This window comes from Leopardus geoffroyi, chromosome A3 (assembly GCF_018350155.1).
Source record: "Leopardus geoffroyi isolate Oge1 chromosome A3, O.geoffroyi_Oge1_pat1.0, whole genome shotgun sequence".
Taxonomy (NCBI): domain Eukaryota; kingdom Metazoa; phylum Chordata; class Mammalia; order Carnivora; family Felidae; genus Leopardus; species Leopardus geoffroyi.
In genome coordinates, this window is record NC_059336.1 from 91609473 (window position 1) to 91625418 (window position 15946).

At 41.4% G+C, this 15946-nt stretch overlaps 1 protein-coding gene and 1 long non-coding RNA gene across 7 annotated transcripts in view; one reads left to right on the forward strand and one right to left on the reverse strand.

Moving 5' to 3' along the window:
* EVA1A (eva-1 homolog A, regulator of programmed cell death) overlaps nt 1-15946 on the reverse strand; it is a 47135-nt gene that overhangs the window by 9135 nt on the left and 22054 nt on the right. For 4 of the 6 annotated variants that reach the window (XM_045446625.1, XM_045446630.1, XM_045446627.1 and 1 more), the window contains 2 exons: nt 13807-13929; nt 7595-7762 (listed from right to left, as the gene is read on the reverse strand). In XM_045446625.1, the coding sequence (XP_045302581.1) occupies nt 7595-7640 (46 nt within the window). In that variant the 5' untranslated portion in view covers nt 7641-7762; nt 13807-13929. Of the gene's footprint in view, nt 1-7594; nt 7763-8030; nt 8323-13806; nt 13930-15946 lie in introns of those variants that run through there. The other 2 variants (XM_045446629.1, XM_045446626.1) reach the window with 2 other exon arrangements.
* The window catches only part of LOC123581017, a 28487-nt gene that overhangs the window by 2280 nt on the left and 10261 nt on the right, over nt 1-15946 (forward strand). The window contains exon 2 of the long non-coding RNA XR_006703555.1: nt 3343-3549. This is a non-coding gene — a long non-coding RNA (uncharacterized LOC123581017). The remainder of the gene's footprint in view (nt 1-3342; nt 3550-15946) is intronic.

A 15946-nucleotide genomic window follows, 5' to 3' on the forward strand; every position in this document is an offset into this window, starting at 1 on the left:
CATATTTATTTATATTTACTTCATTATATTTATATAGTTTATATATTTTTATCTGCATGGGTTTTTTGTTTGCTTTTAAGACTTTTTACAGCAGTTTTAGGTTCACAACAAAATTAAGAAGAAAAGACAGAGATTTCCCACATACTCCCCACCCCCACACACCCATAGCCTCTCCCATTATTAACATCCCCTACCAGAGCGGTACCTTTGTTACAGTTGATGAACCAACACTGACACATCATAATCACACAAGGTCCATAGTTTACATTCGGGCTCTAGGTGTTGTACATTCTGTGAGTTTGGACAAATGTATAGTCAGAGTACTTCTGCGTGTAACACTACTTCCTTTTCTGCTTGTTTGTTTCATGTGTTGCCTTAGAATGCATTCTCAGAAAAGGAATCATTCTTTTTAAAGTACTTTTTTTTTTTTTTATGTTTATTTACTTTTGAGAGAGAGAGAGAGACAGAGACAGAGTATGAGCGAGGGAGGGACATAGAGAGAGGGAGACACAGATTCTGAAGTGGCTCCAGGCTCTGAGCTGTCAGCACGGAGCCCAATGCAGGGCTTGAACTCACGAACCCCAAGACCATGACCTGAGCCAAAGTCAGATGCTTAACCGACCGAGCCACCTAGGCGCCCCCTCAGAAAAGAAATCTTTGTGTTAGAAGGGATACATATTTTTATACCTCTTGATACATATCACCAAGTGGCTTTTCAAAAGTAGTACATTAAATTTTCTTGCCATTGGCTGTGAATGAAAGTACTACTTTTACCAAACCCTCTCCAGGAGAGTATATTCCAATTGTTAAAATTTGTTCAAATATTATAGGTCAATAAAAGGTTACTTTATTCCACAAAAATTTACTGTTAGTTTACAGTGCCTTCTGGGCTAAAGACACAAAGGTTCTCAACTCTCACAGGATTTCCAGAAGAGGGATTACACAGAACAGAAACTATGGTACTTTCTCCAAGCTCCAAATTTGTGACTATTAATTGAGTTATGGTGGGTTAGGTCCCCTCACTGTTAAGAGACAATCTTTCTCAAGCCAGTCTCATAGGAAAAATGATTCAAATTCTAGTGAACTACACATAGTCCACACCACTGTACTTATAATTACATATTCAAAGAATATTAGTTAAATGAAAAAATGATCCCCAAAACTTCTGCATTGAAAAAAATTATTGTAAACAAAGTTAAAAGACAAATGCCAAAATTATGAAAAATGTTTGAAATATGTAACAGAGACAAAGAGCTAGTGCATAAAGAGCATTCTAGAAAGAGCATTAAGAAAAAAGACCAACCAATAAAGAAAATGGACAAAAGATACGAACAGTTCACAGAAAAAGAAATACAAATGGCCCTTCAATATATGAAAGGATGCTCACCTAGAGCAGGAATTGGCACACTGTGGCTCATAAGCCAAACCTGACCACCATCTGTTTTATTATTGGCACACAGCCAGCCACTTCATCTATGTTTTATCTATGTCTGCTTTCATGCTATCAACACAGGAGTTGAACAGTTAGAACAGAGAGACTGTTCTCTGTTTATATGACCTTTTACAGAAAAGGTTTCCTGACCTATGGCCGAGAGAAACAGAAATTAAATGATATTTATGTATATTTTTCATTTATCAGATTGTCAAAAACCCAACAGTTGGGAAATACTGTTGCAGGACCTTCTTATGCATCTTAAAAAGAGTAAATTGGTAAAATTCCTTCATAAGTGGCGCTTTGATAATATTTAACTTAATTAGTAATTTATACATACTTTGATCCCACAATTCCACTTTGGGGAACTTATTCTACAAATGAACTTGAACATGTGTATATGCCATGGTTTGTTTTATTTATTGCAACTCTGTTGCCCATTTGAAAAGATTTTAATCACTCTCACCGGCCATCAGCAGGGGACTGGTTAAATTATGGTTCATCTGTACATAAGAACAGGATATAGTTGTCTAAAAGAATAAGGAAGCTCTCTATACACTGCTATAACACATCTTTATGATACGTTGGTTGCTCGCTGAAAAAGGCAAAGTACAAAACAGTATGTATGAAATGCAACCTGTGTATAAAAGGGGAGAGAATGAGACTGTATGTTCATATTTCCTTACCTGTGCACAAAGGACCCTGGAAGGATGCAGAGAAGCCTGATGATAGGTCAAACTTGGGGACTGGATGGAGGGGCAGTTAAAACTTCTCACTATGTATCTTTTTATATTGTTTGATCATGGAGCCACGTTGATTCACTGATTTGTTGAGCATCTAATAGGTGCCAGACACTATTCTAGAGGCTGAGGAAAGAAACAAAAACCCCAGTGTTCCTGGGAGCCTGTAGTCTATTCAGGGAGATATTAAATAAAATAAACAAATAAAATAGTTGTATGTTAGATGGTAATAAGGTGATAAGGAGAAGAAAACAGTAAAAATAGGAAGGAGGGTAGGAAGTGTCAGATGTGTGCTGGAGGGGAGCAGGCAGGTGGAGTGACCAGAGGGAATTTAACTGAGAAGGTGACTTTAAGGAAGAAACTAAAGGAAATGGAAGAGTGAGCAGGAGAATGTATTATCAATTCAAAACATTAAATTAAAGAGCAATCATTCCATTTAATCTTTCTAACCCTATTAGAAGTTATTCATGAGGCTATTACTATTAATGAGATTATTATCCTCATCATAAATTATTATGATCCCAAGGGGTTGGCTGCACAGAGTTGAAACAAGAAATGTTAACTCCTCCAATCCAAGTGCTGAGATCAAGGGAAACAAAACATGTGTGAGGAGCACACCTAAGCCAGGGTGGGGGAGCAAAGAGAGTAAATAGCAGACCCTGAAGACTGCGAGGGAGCTAGCCAGTCGAGGACTGAAGGGAAGAATTCTTGGGAAAGGAAATGACTGCCAAAGGCAAAGAGGTCAGAAAAGGCCTAGCAAGTGGCTTAGAATAATTGGAGTGAGGTGTTGGTCAGGGAGGTCTACAACTAAATGACAGCACAGAGAAGTCAAGTTCAGGCACTAAAAGCCCTGGTAAGCCACATAAGAAACTGCAGGTTGGAGAACTTACACTATCCCCAAATCCCTTCTCCCTTACTTGCCTCTGGAGCATGTCTTCTCAACCTCAGCACTATTGACCTCTTGGACCAGTTAATTCTTTGCTGTGGGGGTTGTCTTGTGCATCATAGGACATTTCTCCACTGATAGATGCTAATAGTAGCCCCACCCCACCCCATTTGTGACAACCAAAAGTGTTTCCAGACATTTCCTGAAATCCCCTGTAGGGCAAAATCACACCTGGTTATGAGTCACTGGTCTAAAAGTTGAAAAAGCTTTGTCATTTTTTTCAGCTAAATGGTCATGTAACAAAGTTTTGGCCAATGAAATATGAGAAGAGATTTACTGGAACATCCTTCCTTTTTTTAACCGTCTTGAATGAGGACAAGAGTGACAGCAGCCACTGTGCAGCCATAATAGAAAGAACATGAAAATCACAGAGATGCTGGTCCCTACATCTTTGAGCCAATGGACCACCTACCTCCAAACTTCTTATGAAGGTAAGGTAACTCTTATATGTTTAGGCCACCAGTTGAGATTTTCTATTGTTTGCAGCTTAAAACAATCCTAATTATTAAAACATACAAAAATGCTTGAACTTCATCCCAGAGATAATAAGTATTCTAAAGTATTCTAAAAAATAAAAAGAATTACATCATCATCACAGCTACAGTTCAGAAAGATCATTTTGCTATAAAACACAGTCTGTGAAGCAAGACTGAAGGCAGGCAGACCATGGAAAATATCATTATGATAAGATAAGCAAAAACTCAGTGGGGCTTGGATCAATTCAATGATGGTGGGAATAAAATGGAGGGGACCCATATGAGAAACATTGAGAGGCAAAATGGATCAACCCTAACCAATTGTATATGGGCAGTGAATAAGGTATACCAAAGACTAGAAATCGTATTTCTGGTAAAACTGATGCTCTAGATGGTACACCAAAGAAAGAACAATTTAAAAAGAAGGACAATATTCCATTGCAGGCCAGGTTGAATTTGAAATGCTTATGGCACACCCAAGTGGTAATGTTCAGGGTATTTAGATACTTAGGTCTAGAAGTCAGAAAAGAATAAGGGAGTAGTAATTTTTAAAATATATGTATGATATAATTCTAAATCTTAAATTTCAATAAAATAACATTATTTATTACAAAAGTGATATCAATGAAGTATAGAATACTTAAGCATACAGCTAAGCAAAAGAAAATTAAAAATGCACAAATGCACTCATAAAATCCCAACGTCCAGATATAATTTGCAGTAAAATGTAGTTACATATACATGTGAATATAGAAATATAAATGGGATTATATTGTGTATACTATATAGTAACAGGCTTTATTCACGCAACAGCACATCTTTCTGCTTCAATTAATATTCACCCATTTTTCTGATTTTTTACTATTATAAACAGTTCTGAGATCAATTGTTCTCATAGTAAAATGTTTGCCCATGTCCCTAGTTAGGTCCTTAGGATAAATTCCTAGATGTGGAACTGCTGGCTAAATGACACACATGTTTCTAAGGCTTTTGACAGATGTTCCCAAATCATTCTCTAGAGAGGTTGTAGCAATTTACAATTCCATAACACTGTGAGTACTCACTTCCCCACACTGTCTCCAAAATTGAAATTATATACATAATCACTCAAATCTTTGAGAATTTTATAAAATAAAAATATGAACTCATTGCTTTTATTTTGCATTTGTTCAATTGCTAGAACTCAAGCTGTGTGTGTCTTATCAGCAATTTGCATTGTTTCTTTGGCAAACTGCTGATTCTTGTTCTTTGCTACTATTCTTTGAGACACCGATCTTTTATGGATTTGTAAAAACTCTTTATATATTATAAACTTTAGCCCTTCTTCATTAATGCTGCATTTTTTTCTCTCTGTTTGCATTTGCCATTTAATCGTAGGTTACATTTTGATAAATAGGTATTTAAATTACTAGAACTTCCAGGGTTTGAAATGGCTTTGTGATGCATGGGAACAAGATAGTGCTTCAGTCCCAGCTGAGGTTTGATACCATGGATTTCCAATGGCTTCCATCTGCAAAGTTGTAGCGGATTTAGTTACTTCAGCGCAGAGGGAGAAAGGGGAGAAAGTAGGGTTTGCTTAGAGTTAGTGTTTTGCCTGTTGTTTTAATCAGAAGCTGGACAAAGAATAAGGGAGTTGTGTGCATCAGCAAATATGTTGCTGAAATGATGGACCACATGGACAAAATAAGAGTCAAGTGATGTTCTGGAAGAAATTAGAAGGGATCAGGGGCCCCTGTGTAGTTGAAGACCAGATTCAGCTGAATGAGAACATGAGACAGCTACAAGATTAGGACATGTTTTACAATTTTCTTCTAACATACTTTTCATTATTGCCTCCTATCCATTTGTTCTGTTTTCTTCTTTTAAAACAATTATTTTTGTATCTGTTATATTCACCTTCATATTTTAAATTTTCTTAATTCATTTTCTTTACAAGGATTGTTCCCCCATCACACTCAGAATTAATTTTCAGTCATCAAGTCTATTTACTAGATCGAACACATTTTATTTTGGCCACTTTACTTTCCATTTCCTTGCATTCTCTTTTTATTTCAGCCCATATTTACTTAAAAGAAGCATTATCTTCCTGTCTCTCAATCAATATTTAATTCCAGAATATGCGGTTGGAAGGAGGAAGGTTGGAGGGGAGAGGAAAACAGGGCCATGTACTCCTTCGGCTCTAGCAAGATCACAAGACCCACAGTAAACACCAGACCATTCAATGAGTTACCACATTCAATGGTCACAACTCAGGGTCATGCTGGCTGAAATGGAAAACTGCCAGGAACCTCCTGTGCCAAACACAACTCCGAAGTCCAGTAGCCTGTATGTTCTCACCCGAGATACTTTCTTGCAACAGCTGATGTGCAAGTGCCTTTGAGGCCTTGGGACCTCCAGGCCCTCCCTGCCACCACCCACTTCATTTTGGGTTTGTCTTCACTACAGAGTTGAGAGGATCATCATTCAATTGCTTATGAAACATGATACCAGAGTTTCAAATATCTCTTTTCCAACTCCAGTGCCCTTGCTCCCCAGTACAGCCTTGAAGAAAGAGCAAAGCTGAGATTCCTCTGGGGTTTGGTGCCTGGGGAAGGAGGCTGCAGGCACCAGACTTCCTTAGGGAGGTGAGGGGCTGACTGATGACCCAGGCCTTTACTGACCCAGGACGGGAGAACCCTGGCCTTGAGGCATGTGCAGGCCATGCTGCATCTTGCCACCCTGAGAAGTCCTCCTTTCTAAAATTAGGTTGCATATCATCCAAGATCCTCTCTCAAAGAGAAGCCATGAGCTTCCTCTATCCTCAACCCTGGCTCAGATTTGCCACTGTAAATAGAAATGTCAGGTTTTACCTCTGAACTCTGAGGTCACCACACATCAACCCTGGCTAGAGAAGCAGAAAGCAAAATTGGCCCTCTGATTAGAGGAATTCGAATCAGGGCCTCAGCCCCTTCCTTTTTATACAACATCCTGAGACAAGAGGCAAAACAAAACAAAGCCAAAGCAAACTATCAAAAAATAAAATTCACTCAAGCAGCAGAAAATTCGTCTGGTTACTCAGACCATTGAGCATTTTTATGTATTTTTTTTAAATTTCAGCTTGATTGAGGTATATTTTCATGTATTTTTAAATGGCTTCTCTTATATGAACAGCATATTCTCTATTCTTAAGCATCTTGAGGAGACAGTGAGCTGTATTCTTAAGAATACAACTCTGAATCGGGGCGCCTGGGTGGCGCAGTCGGTTAAGCGTCCGACTTCAGCCAGGTCAAGATCTCGCGGTGAGTTCGAGCCCCGCATCGGGCTCTGGGCTGATGGCTCAGAGCCTGGAGCCTGTTTCCGATTCTGTGTCTCCCTCTCTCTCTGCCCCTCCCCCGTTCATGCTCTGTCTCTCTCTGTCCCAAAAATAAATAAACGTTGAAAAAAAAAATTTAAAAAAAAAAAAAAAAAAAGAATACAACTCTGAATCAAGGAAGGGGCAAGTAACAGACTCTCTCAGACTTACATGCTTCATGTCTTCACGTCTCCCAGGAGATTATCAGATACCTCATACAGTCCCACAAACACATGCCCCCCACACAAACACTCACACACACACACACACACTCACACACACACACCTGGGTGGGGCTGAGAACCACGGCACAGAAATAAGCAGGCTGAGGATACTCCATGAGCCTCTCTCACCTGGAGTCAAGTGCACAATGACAAGTAATAATAGCCTCAGGCTACTTTATTCACTCACTTGAGCCCCAAGGAAACCAAATATTTTTAGCAAGATAAAACTTTGAGAGCCCACCCCCCCCCCCCCCCACAAATCATCTGTTGAATTAGAGAATACCAAGCTTAACTGTCAAACCAGAAGATCTTTCATCTCAAAATTCAGCACAGCAGGATCCCTCCACTTTGTGTAGCATTTCTCTTCTGAGTATAAGGCCATTGATAGCCACTCAGGAGATACCCTCAGCCCTCAACCCTGGCCCAGCCGAGACTGGACAACTACCTGAGACAAAGGAATAGGCCGCCAGGATGTTGCTGAGCAAAGCCATGTCCACACACTCGGCAATCACCAGCTCTGTGCTACGGCAGGGCAGCCTCGACGTGGCATCCAGAGAGAAGCTTCCTGGAAATGCTTCAGCTGGATCAAGGTGGCACCTCCCTCGCTTCTCTTCTGTTTGGAAACACAAAGTAAGTGATGAGAACACATTCTGCTCTTCTGAGGCCATGTTCCAGGTAGCCTGGGCTCAACAACAAAGACCCAGTCCCCTAAATGCCAACCAGCCTTCCCAGCCAGGGATCTGGGGTCTTGTCCTCCTTTGCTCTGCAAGCTTCATGGCTTTCAAGGAAGCAGCAGCTCTGTACATTTCTGTTTTTCCTGGACTTTCCCCTCTCTCTTCCCCATCTCCTCCCCAGTTCCCTTTTTAACACTTCTCCTTCACCTTCCCTGCAACTTTCTATTGCATTCTGTCTGACTCGCCTTGGAAGCACAGCCCATCATTACTTCAATTGCTCATTGTAACCCCAAGCAGCAGCCCACTCCTTGCCTGGCTCTGCTTTCTCCTGCACTGACAGTCGTTGTGTACTTTGATCTGTTTGCCTCATCCTACAGGTCACCAAATGTGTGTCTTTGGCAATGGGTCAGAGCTGACTATCCCAGAACTGCCAGAGTGGTTCCAGTTCTAAAATGCCCACAAGAACTTGGGAGCTTGAGCCCACTCCCTGCCCGCAGTTCCATGACTCCACCTGTGACCAGGAATGGGCCAACCAAACACACATGCTGCCAACCAGCAGAATGGTCCCACCAGGGTTCAGAACAAGGACTTGGGATCTCCGTGTTAAGTGGCTCAGCCTCCAGCTGCTGGAGCACATTGTCTCTGCAGCAGCTGCTGCTGCAGCTCAGACCTGGCATTCTTATCACCCAGTTCACTCAGCAAAACCCTCGCTGAGATAAAGGGAGAAAGAAATAGCAAAGACCCCGACAACTCCTATTCAATGCTGCTCTAGGCTGAGGGTGGGGAACTGAGTCACAGTGCGTGGAGGGATGTCAGGTTGGGGAAAGCTAAAGAAGCAGAGGACTCTAGTCCTTGGAGAAGAAGCAGGTTCTCAGGTGGGTCATGGCCTCAGTAACATGGACCACACAAGGGGGCCTGGGGAGCTGCAGTTCCACAGGCGGATGGAATGGGTCACAACAGAGAAGACAACTCACGTTCTGGTGGATTCCAGTGGGCTCAGGGAAAACCAAAGCAAGGAAAGAAAGACCAGTGCACAGGTAAGACAGAAATAACCACAAGGTCGTTGGAGCAGCCAGAGGCCCAGGAGTGGCAGGATGAGGAGTTGGAGCTTCAGGGGCTGTGAGAGGGGCCGGCTACTGCTGAGGGACCCTGCACCTCTGAGCCAGAGCCCTGGGCCGTAGTCAACAGCCACTGGAGTTCTTAAAAGGTCACAACTATATGATACAAGTGAATAGTTGGAACCACCGCTCTGAGTTCAGAGACTGTTCTGCAGATCTGAGGACTTCAGGACCCAGGAAGAGAGTGAAGTCACTGGGAAATGTCTGAGCATGAAGTGGTGCAAAACTATTTCAGATCCATTCCCTCCTATCTTTCCCCACTAATTCTACCATAGCACAAGTCTCGCCAGTTCGTTTCTGGGAGTTTTGCTTCACCTAATCCTTCTGCTAACAAACTCTTCCTGCCCAATCTAGTGCACACTCTCACCAACTGGGCCATCTTGATAAAGTATAAACATAATCACTTCACTCTACAGCCCAGCCCTTCAACTAATCCCCATTAAACTTCTTCGCACAATACACAGACACTTCCACAATATCTGACTCCTACCTTAGCTCCTAATTCATCTCCTAGAGTCTACACCCACACGCATATACACAGAAATGTCAACATGCCTAATGCTCCAACATTACCAGCTTACTTTTAGTTCCCCAAACATATCAAGCTCTTTTATCTTTTCATGCATTTGATCATGCTTTTCCTTTTGTCTAAAATGCCCCCTGCTCCCCTTATCTGTCTGGCAAATGTTTCCTTTAAAAGAGAATTTAAAAGTCCTATGGCAGTCTCAGAATCCCAATGACTTTCTTTTCCAGAAATAGAAAAATCCATACTAAAGTTCATATGGAATCTCAAGGAATCTCAAGTAGCCAAAAGAATCTGGAAAAAGAACTGCGTTGGAATCTCATACTTTCCGATTTCAAAATTTATTACAAAGCTACAATAATCAAAACAATGTAGTACTGAAATAAAGACAGACATATGGACCAATTGGAATAGAACAGAGAGCTCAGAAATAAACCTTTACATATATGGTCAGATGATTTTCAACAGCAATGCCAAGACCATTCAATGAGGAAAAACAGTCCTTTCAACAAATGGTGTTGAGAAAACTGAGTATCCACATGCAAAAGAATGAGGTCCAACCCTTACCTTATACCATATTAAAAATTTAACTAGAAATGGGTCAAAGACTTAAACGGAAGAACTAAAATTATACAATTTTTAAGAGAATGCATATGAGAAAAGTTTTATGACACTGGATTTGACAACAATTTCTTAGATGCTGAAAGCACAGGAAACAAAAGTTAAAATAGATAAACTGGGCTACATCAAAACTTAAAACTTCTGTGAATCAAAGGGCGCAATCAGCAAAGTGCAAAGGCAACCCGCAAAATGGAAGAAAATATTTGCAAGTAATATATCTGATTGGGGGATAATATGCAGATAATATAAAGAACTCCTAGAAAATCAACAACAAAAAATCAAACAACCTGATTAAAAAATAGGCAAATGACCTGAATAGATATTTCTCCAAAGAAGATACACAAATGATCAATAAACTAATGAAAAGATCCCCAACATCACTAATCACTAGGGAAATGCAAATCAAAACTACAATGAGATACTACCTCACACCCATTAGGATGGCTAGTATAGAAGGAAGGAAGGAAGGAAGGGAAGAAGGAAGGAAGGAAGGGAGGGTGAGAAGAAGGGAGGGAGGAAGGAAGATGAATGGATAAACAAAATATGGTATATACATACAATGGAATATTACAGACTTAAAAGGAAGAAAATTCTTTTTTTTAAGGTCTTATTTATTTATTTATTTATTTATTTATTTATTTAATATGAAATTTATTGTCAAATGGCTTCCATACAACACCCAGTGCTCCTCCCAACAGGTGCCCTCCTCAATGCCCATCACCCACTTTCCCCTCCCTCCCACCCACCATCAACCCTCAGTTTATTCTCAGTTTTTAAGAGTCTCTTATGGTTTGCCTCCTTTCCTCTCTGTAACTTTTTCTCCCTTATTCTGACACGTACTACAACATGGATGAACCCCGAGGACATTCTGATAAATGAAATAAATCAGTCACAAAAGAACTGTAATGAACCAAAATACTATAGGATTCAACATTTATTAAGTAACTAGAGTGGTCATATTCACAGAGACAGCAAGTAGAATGGTGGCTGCCCGTGGTTAGGGTAAGGGAAGAATTGGAAGTTACTGTTTAGTGGGTACAAGGTACAAAGTTTCAGTTTTGCAAGATGAAAAGTATTCTGGAAATGGATGCTTGCACAACAGTGTAAATGCACTTAATGCCATTGAACTGTAAGTTTAAAATGGTTAAGATGGTAAATTTTGTTTTATATATATTTTACGACAATTTCAAAATAATAGTAATAAGGTGTTAATGAGGTACAACGGTGAATTTTGAAGGTAAACCCATTTAAAAAATCCTGCAATCAAATTTTGGTTTCAAGTTAATAGGAATGGTAGCAGAATTATTTTATGCTGATATTAAAATTGAAGTCAATTAAATTCTAATTTATACCACATTATGAATATAGTTTAATTACAAGTAAAAGATGTAATTTCACTTATTAAAAAATTGGATAGTAAATAATCTATCACATTAAGAGATTCAGAGGAAAACTATATCACATCATTACAGGCAAAAATATGTTTGTGTAAAATTCAATAAATATTCATGATTGAGGGGGCAAAAAAACAAGGTCCACTGCAGTAAAGCTCCAAATCACTCAAACCCTTTTTTTTTGGCTATCAAAGTCTCCAAGTATTCTTCTAATGTTGCATCTATGATAGTGTAATTGGAGTGATCAGTTTACAGGTTTTCTTCTAGACTGAAAAGGCATCTGATGTATCCTTGTTACCTAAGCATCTAACACGGTGCCTGATGAAAGGAGACTCACAGTAAATGCTGGCTAGCCGAAAACCAAAAAGAGCATTTAGGCATGAGTTTTGTATGCATAAGTTTCTGAGGGTGTTTCTAAGCCACCTAGAACACCAAATGATACCAGGGCTGTGACTGGCTCTGAGTGGGCTGACTTATCACTAAAATTCTTCTGTATCTCCTACTGTGATGGTTAATTTTATGAGTCAACCTGACTGGCTATGGGGTGCCCAGATTAATCATTATTTCTGGGTGTGTGTGTGAGGGTTTTTCCAGATGAGGTTAACATTTGAACCTGTGGACTCACAAAAGTAGACCTCTGTCCCCAACGTGGGTAGGCATTATTCAGTCTGTTTAGGACCTAATGGAATGAAAGGCGGAGGGAGGACAAATCTGACCCTTTTTTCCTGTCTTACTGTTTGGGTGGAGACATCTCATTTCATCTTCTCCAGCTTCAGATTGGATTTTCACCATTGGTTCTCAGGCCTCCATACTTTAACTGAATGATACCACAGGCTCTCTTGGGTCTCCAACTAGCAGATGGCAGATCCTGGGACTTCTCAGTCTCTATAATCATATATATATGATATATGTATATCATATATATATGTATATATATATCCTATGAATAGGATATATATACCCTACTGGTTCTGTTTCTCTGGGGAACCCTGATCGATACACCTACCAATATGAAGGTGAGGGGCATGAAGCATTCATCCACCCCCAAGTACAATTTGTGGTCTGTTCCTCAAGGAAGTCCCTTACCACCGGTTAGCTCCTAGAATCAATGATTCTCAACTTTGGGTAGTTTGCCCCCCAGGGCAAATGCAATATGTGGAAATTTGGCAATATGTGGAAACATTTTTGGTTGTCACAATTGCAGTGGGAGGTTGATATTGGCATCTGGTAGGTAGGAGGGAAGGATATGCTAAACATCCTACAATGCACAGGATAGTTCCCCACAACAAAGAACTAAATGGCTCAAAATGGGAATGTATCAAGTTTGAGAAACCCTGTTCTGAAATAAACGTCATTCCTTCATTGACCAGTCTAAGTGACTCTTAGTGTTTGTGAACCTCGTGCTCATCACCAGTACTGTCAGGAAGGTGTCAGAGAGAGGGGTTGCTTGGCAGGCCTTGATCAGGACATGAGTGCAAGGTCTGGGCCAACAACTCAATATTCATAGTGACCAGAAGTGAATGGGTTCTTGGAGAATAGCTCACATTAACCAAGCCCTCAAGGGAACACAGCAACCAATAGCAGCTTATTAATTCGTAACTGGAGGGTCAACTGGCACAAGAGCCAAATCAGATCCTCTCCTAGACATGGATCCTGGTGATTATCATGGCAAGGGCAAAACTGCAACCAAGGAGCTGCATATTTTCAAAGACAAGGCTTTCTCCTGGTGATAACCCATCAGATTAATCCCACACTATTCTGGGGAAAATCATGTGTAGAGAGGACACTCCAGGACCCGTCAACCAGAATCACAGCACATTCTCTTCGGGCAGAACCCACCAGTTCTTACAATTCTTACTCTCTGACAGCTTTCTTTCATCCCTGACCCAAAGCTCCTTCTCCTGATTACCGACTAACTGCAACACAACTGAACAACCACAGCTTCTGTCCATCACTTACATCTCATAATTTTGTCTCCCTAAACACATGCTAATCTCTTGATGAAGATGACAGCCTGTCTATGAGCACCATCTCGTAGACTGAATGGCTAACTATATGTATCATATGCTATTTTCACTGGCTTCCATTCTAGAGGCAACCTCATTTCCAGTGGTACAAAATCATATTCTATGGAACCTTGAGTCCACTCATTTATATTGAGTGTAATCACTGAATGTATAAAATGGAATGTGCCAGGTGATGATACGTTTCATCTTATACTTTAGTAGCAGCAGTGAGTAGGCTCTGGTGTGTAAGCCCCCATGCAGGTTACTATCTCATTACATAGTGTGCAGAGGGTAGTAAAAACTGGTTATCCCCTTAGCTACCTGGGGAGAGATGTGCTGTCAGGAACAGAGGATTATCTGGCAAAAACAGTTCATCCCTGCTGACGCTGGTGTGAGGCAGTAAAGGTTCTGAAACTTGGTTGGCCTCAGTTGGCTTCTCAAGTTCTGAAAGAAAAGAGAAATGGCACAGAAAACATCAGAAAGCCATCACATGCTCAGGAGACCACATCATGCCTTAGACCTAGTGTCGTCACGCACCTCACAGAGAAGCCCAGATGATGTTTACCTGGACCTCTGAAAAGATGGAATAGCATCTCTGGAGAGGATAAAGCCCACTGCCAGACTTTAATGTGGAATTTGAACCAGACAGCCAAAGAAACTAAACTCCCAAGTTCATAGAAAGGGAAGCAAGGGGTAAAAGATCAGAGATGCTTGCTTCCTCTTTCCTCCAGTCAGCCAAAGCCCACAAAACAGCCAGAATGGGATGTGTCCACATGGCCCCTCACCACTGAAATTTTCAGGCCAGCATCTCCCTGGAACAGGAAGGGAGGAAATTTGGTTCCCAGATAGCAGTGCCCAGATGGGCCATGAAATGAAGCCTCATGAGCTCTATGTAGGCACAAAAAACCTGGAAATGCTGATGTGTGACTTCGCACAGCCAGAAGTCTCAAGGCCTCAAGCTATGTTCAGCCCAGCTAGGGAGGCCAGCGGGAGTCCCTGAAACAACTGAATCCCACACAGCTTCTTTATGTTGCCAGCTTCACTGAAAAGTGTGCAGAAGGAGGACTGGAGTCCATCCCGGAGTCCCTCTGCTCCACGCCTACACACCGTACCCACGCATTCGGTTGTCCGCACCACTTCCTGCCGACTCCTGCCGCATGTGACTTCTGCTGGTTTATTTATGTCTCATAGATACTTATCCCAGCTGCCTCAGCCTCACAGAGAATTTGTGGCACCTTCCTATCTCTATTTGCCTCGTGAAGAAATTAAGGGCAAGAACAAAAAGGAAACTTGAAGCACAGAACTGATAGCTCTTTAGAGACTCAGGCACCAAAGGGTGGAAGCAGGTCTTTGATGCCCACTCACCCTCCCCTCTACACAAGTGAAAACCATGCAAGAGCTGACGCCAACTTGGCCACATGGAGTCTGAGATGCAAAGGCTTGAATGGAAAGGCTCCTACACCACAGGATGGGAAGAGGATACACATGGTCCCGGAGAAATTATTGCACAGAGAGAAACCTGCTTTTCTCTGCAGGACTGATAAACACCGTGACACATCCAACATGCTAGCCTACCAGCCACTTGGCTTCCTTTGCTCCATCAAACTTCCCCTCCAACCCACTGCAGCAAACCATTTCCAGGGACACATCTGGAAAGGCGCCACCTCTGAAATCTGGGCTGCGAGCTCCTTAAGAGCAGGGACCATGTCTTCATTCTGCTCTTTGTTCCTAGGCCCTCCCATAGTGACTATGGGTGACTGACTCACACTCAGAAATCCCACTCTCCAACCAGAACCAGAACCTTATATCTTCCTACTTCTTTCACCCCTGGAATCAAGGATGAGGCAGAGAATTCTTAGGCTTGACACCAAAATTACATTCCAAAACAGGGAAAATTGATAACTTGGACACCATCAAAATTAAACACATTTCCTCTGTGTTAAGAGGATGAAAAGACAAACTATAGGGTTGGGGGTGGGGGTGGATTTGCAAATTATTTATCTGCCAAAAGGAATAGTATGTAGAATATATAAAGAATCTTCAAAAATAGTGACAACATCAAATGTTGATAAGGATGTAGAAAAATGGATCACTCATACATTGTTCATGGAAATGTAAAATGAAACAGCCACTACGGAAAACAATTTGGCAGTTTCTTAAAAAAACATACAGGGGCGCCTGGGTGGCGCAGTCGGTTAAGCGTCCGACTTCAGCCAGGTCACGATCTCGCGGTCTGGGAGTTCGAGCCCCGCGTCGGGGTCTGGGCTGATGGCTCAGAGCCTGGAGCCTGTTTCCGATTCTGTGTCTCCCTCTCTCTCTGCCCCTCCCCCGTTCATGCTCTGTCTCTCTCTGTCCCAAAAATAAATAAACGTTGAAAAAAAAAATTAAAAAAAAAAAAAAAACCATACAAACATACAACCAGCAACTGCATTGCTCCTTGGCATTTATCTCAGAGACATGA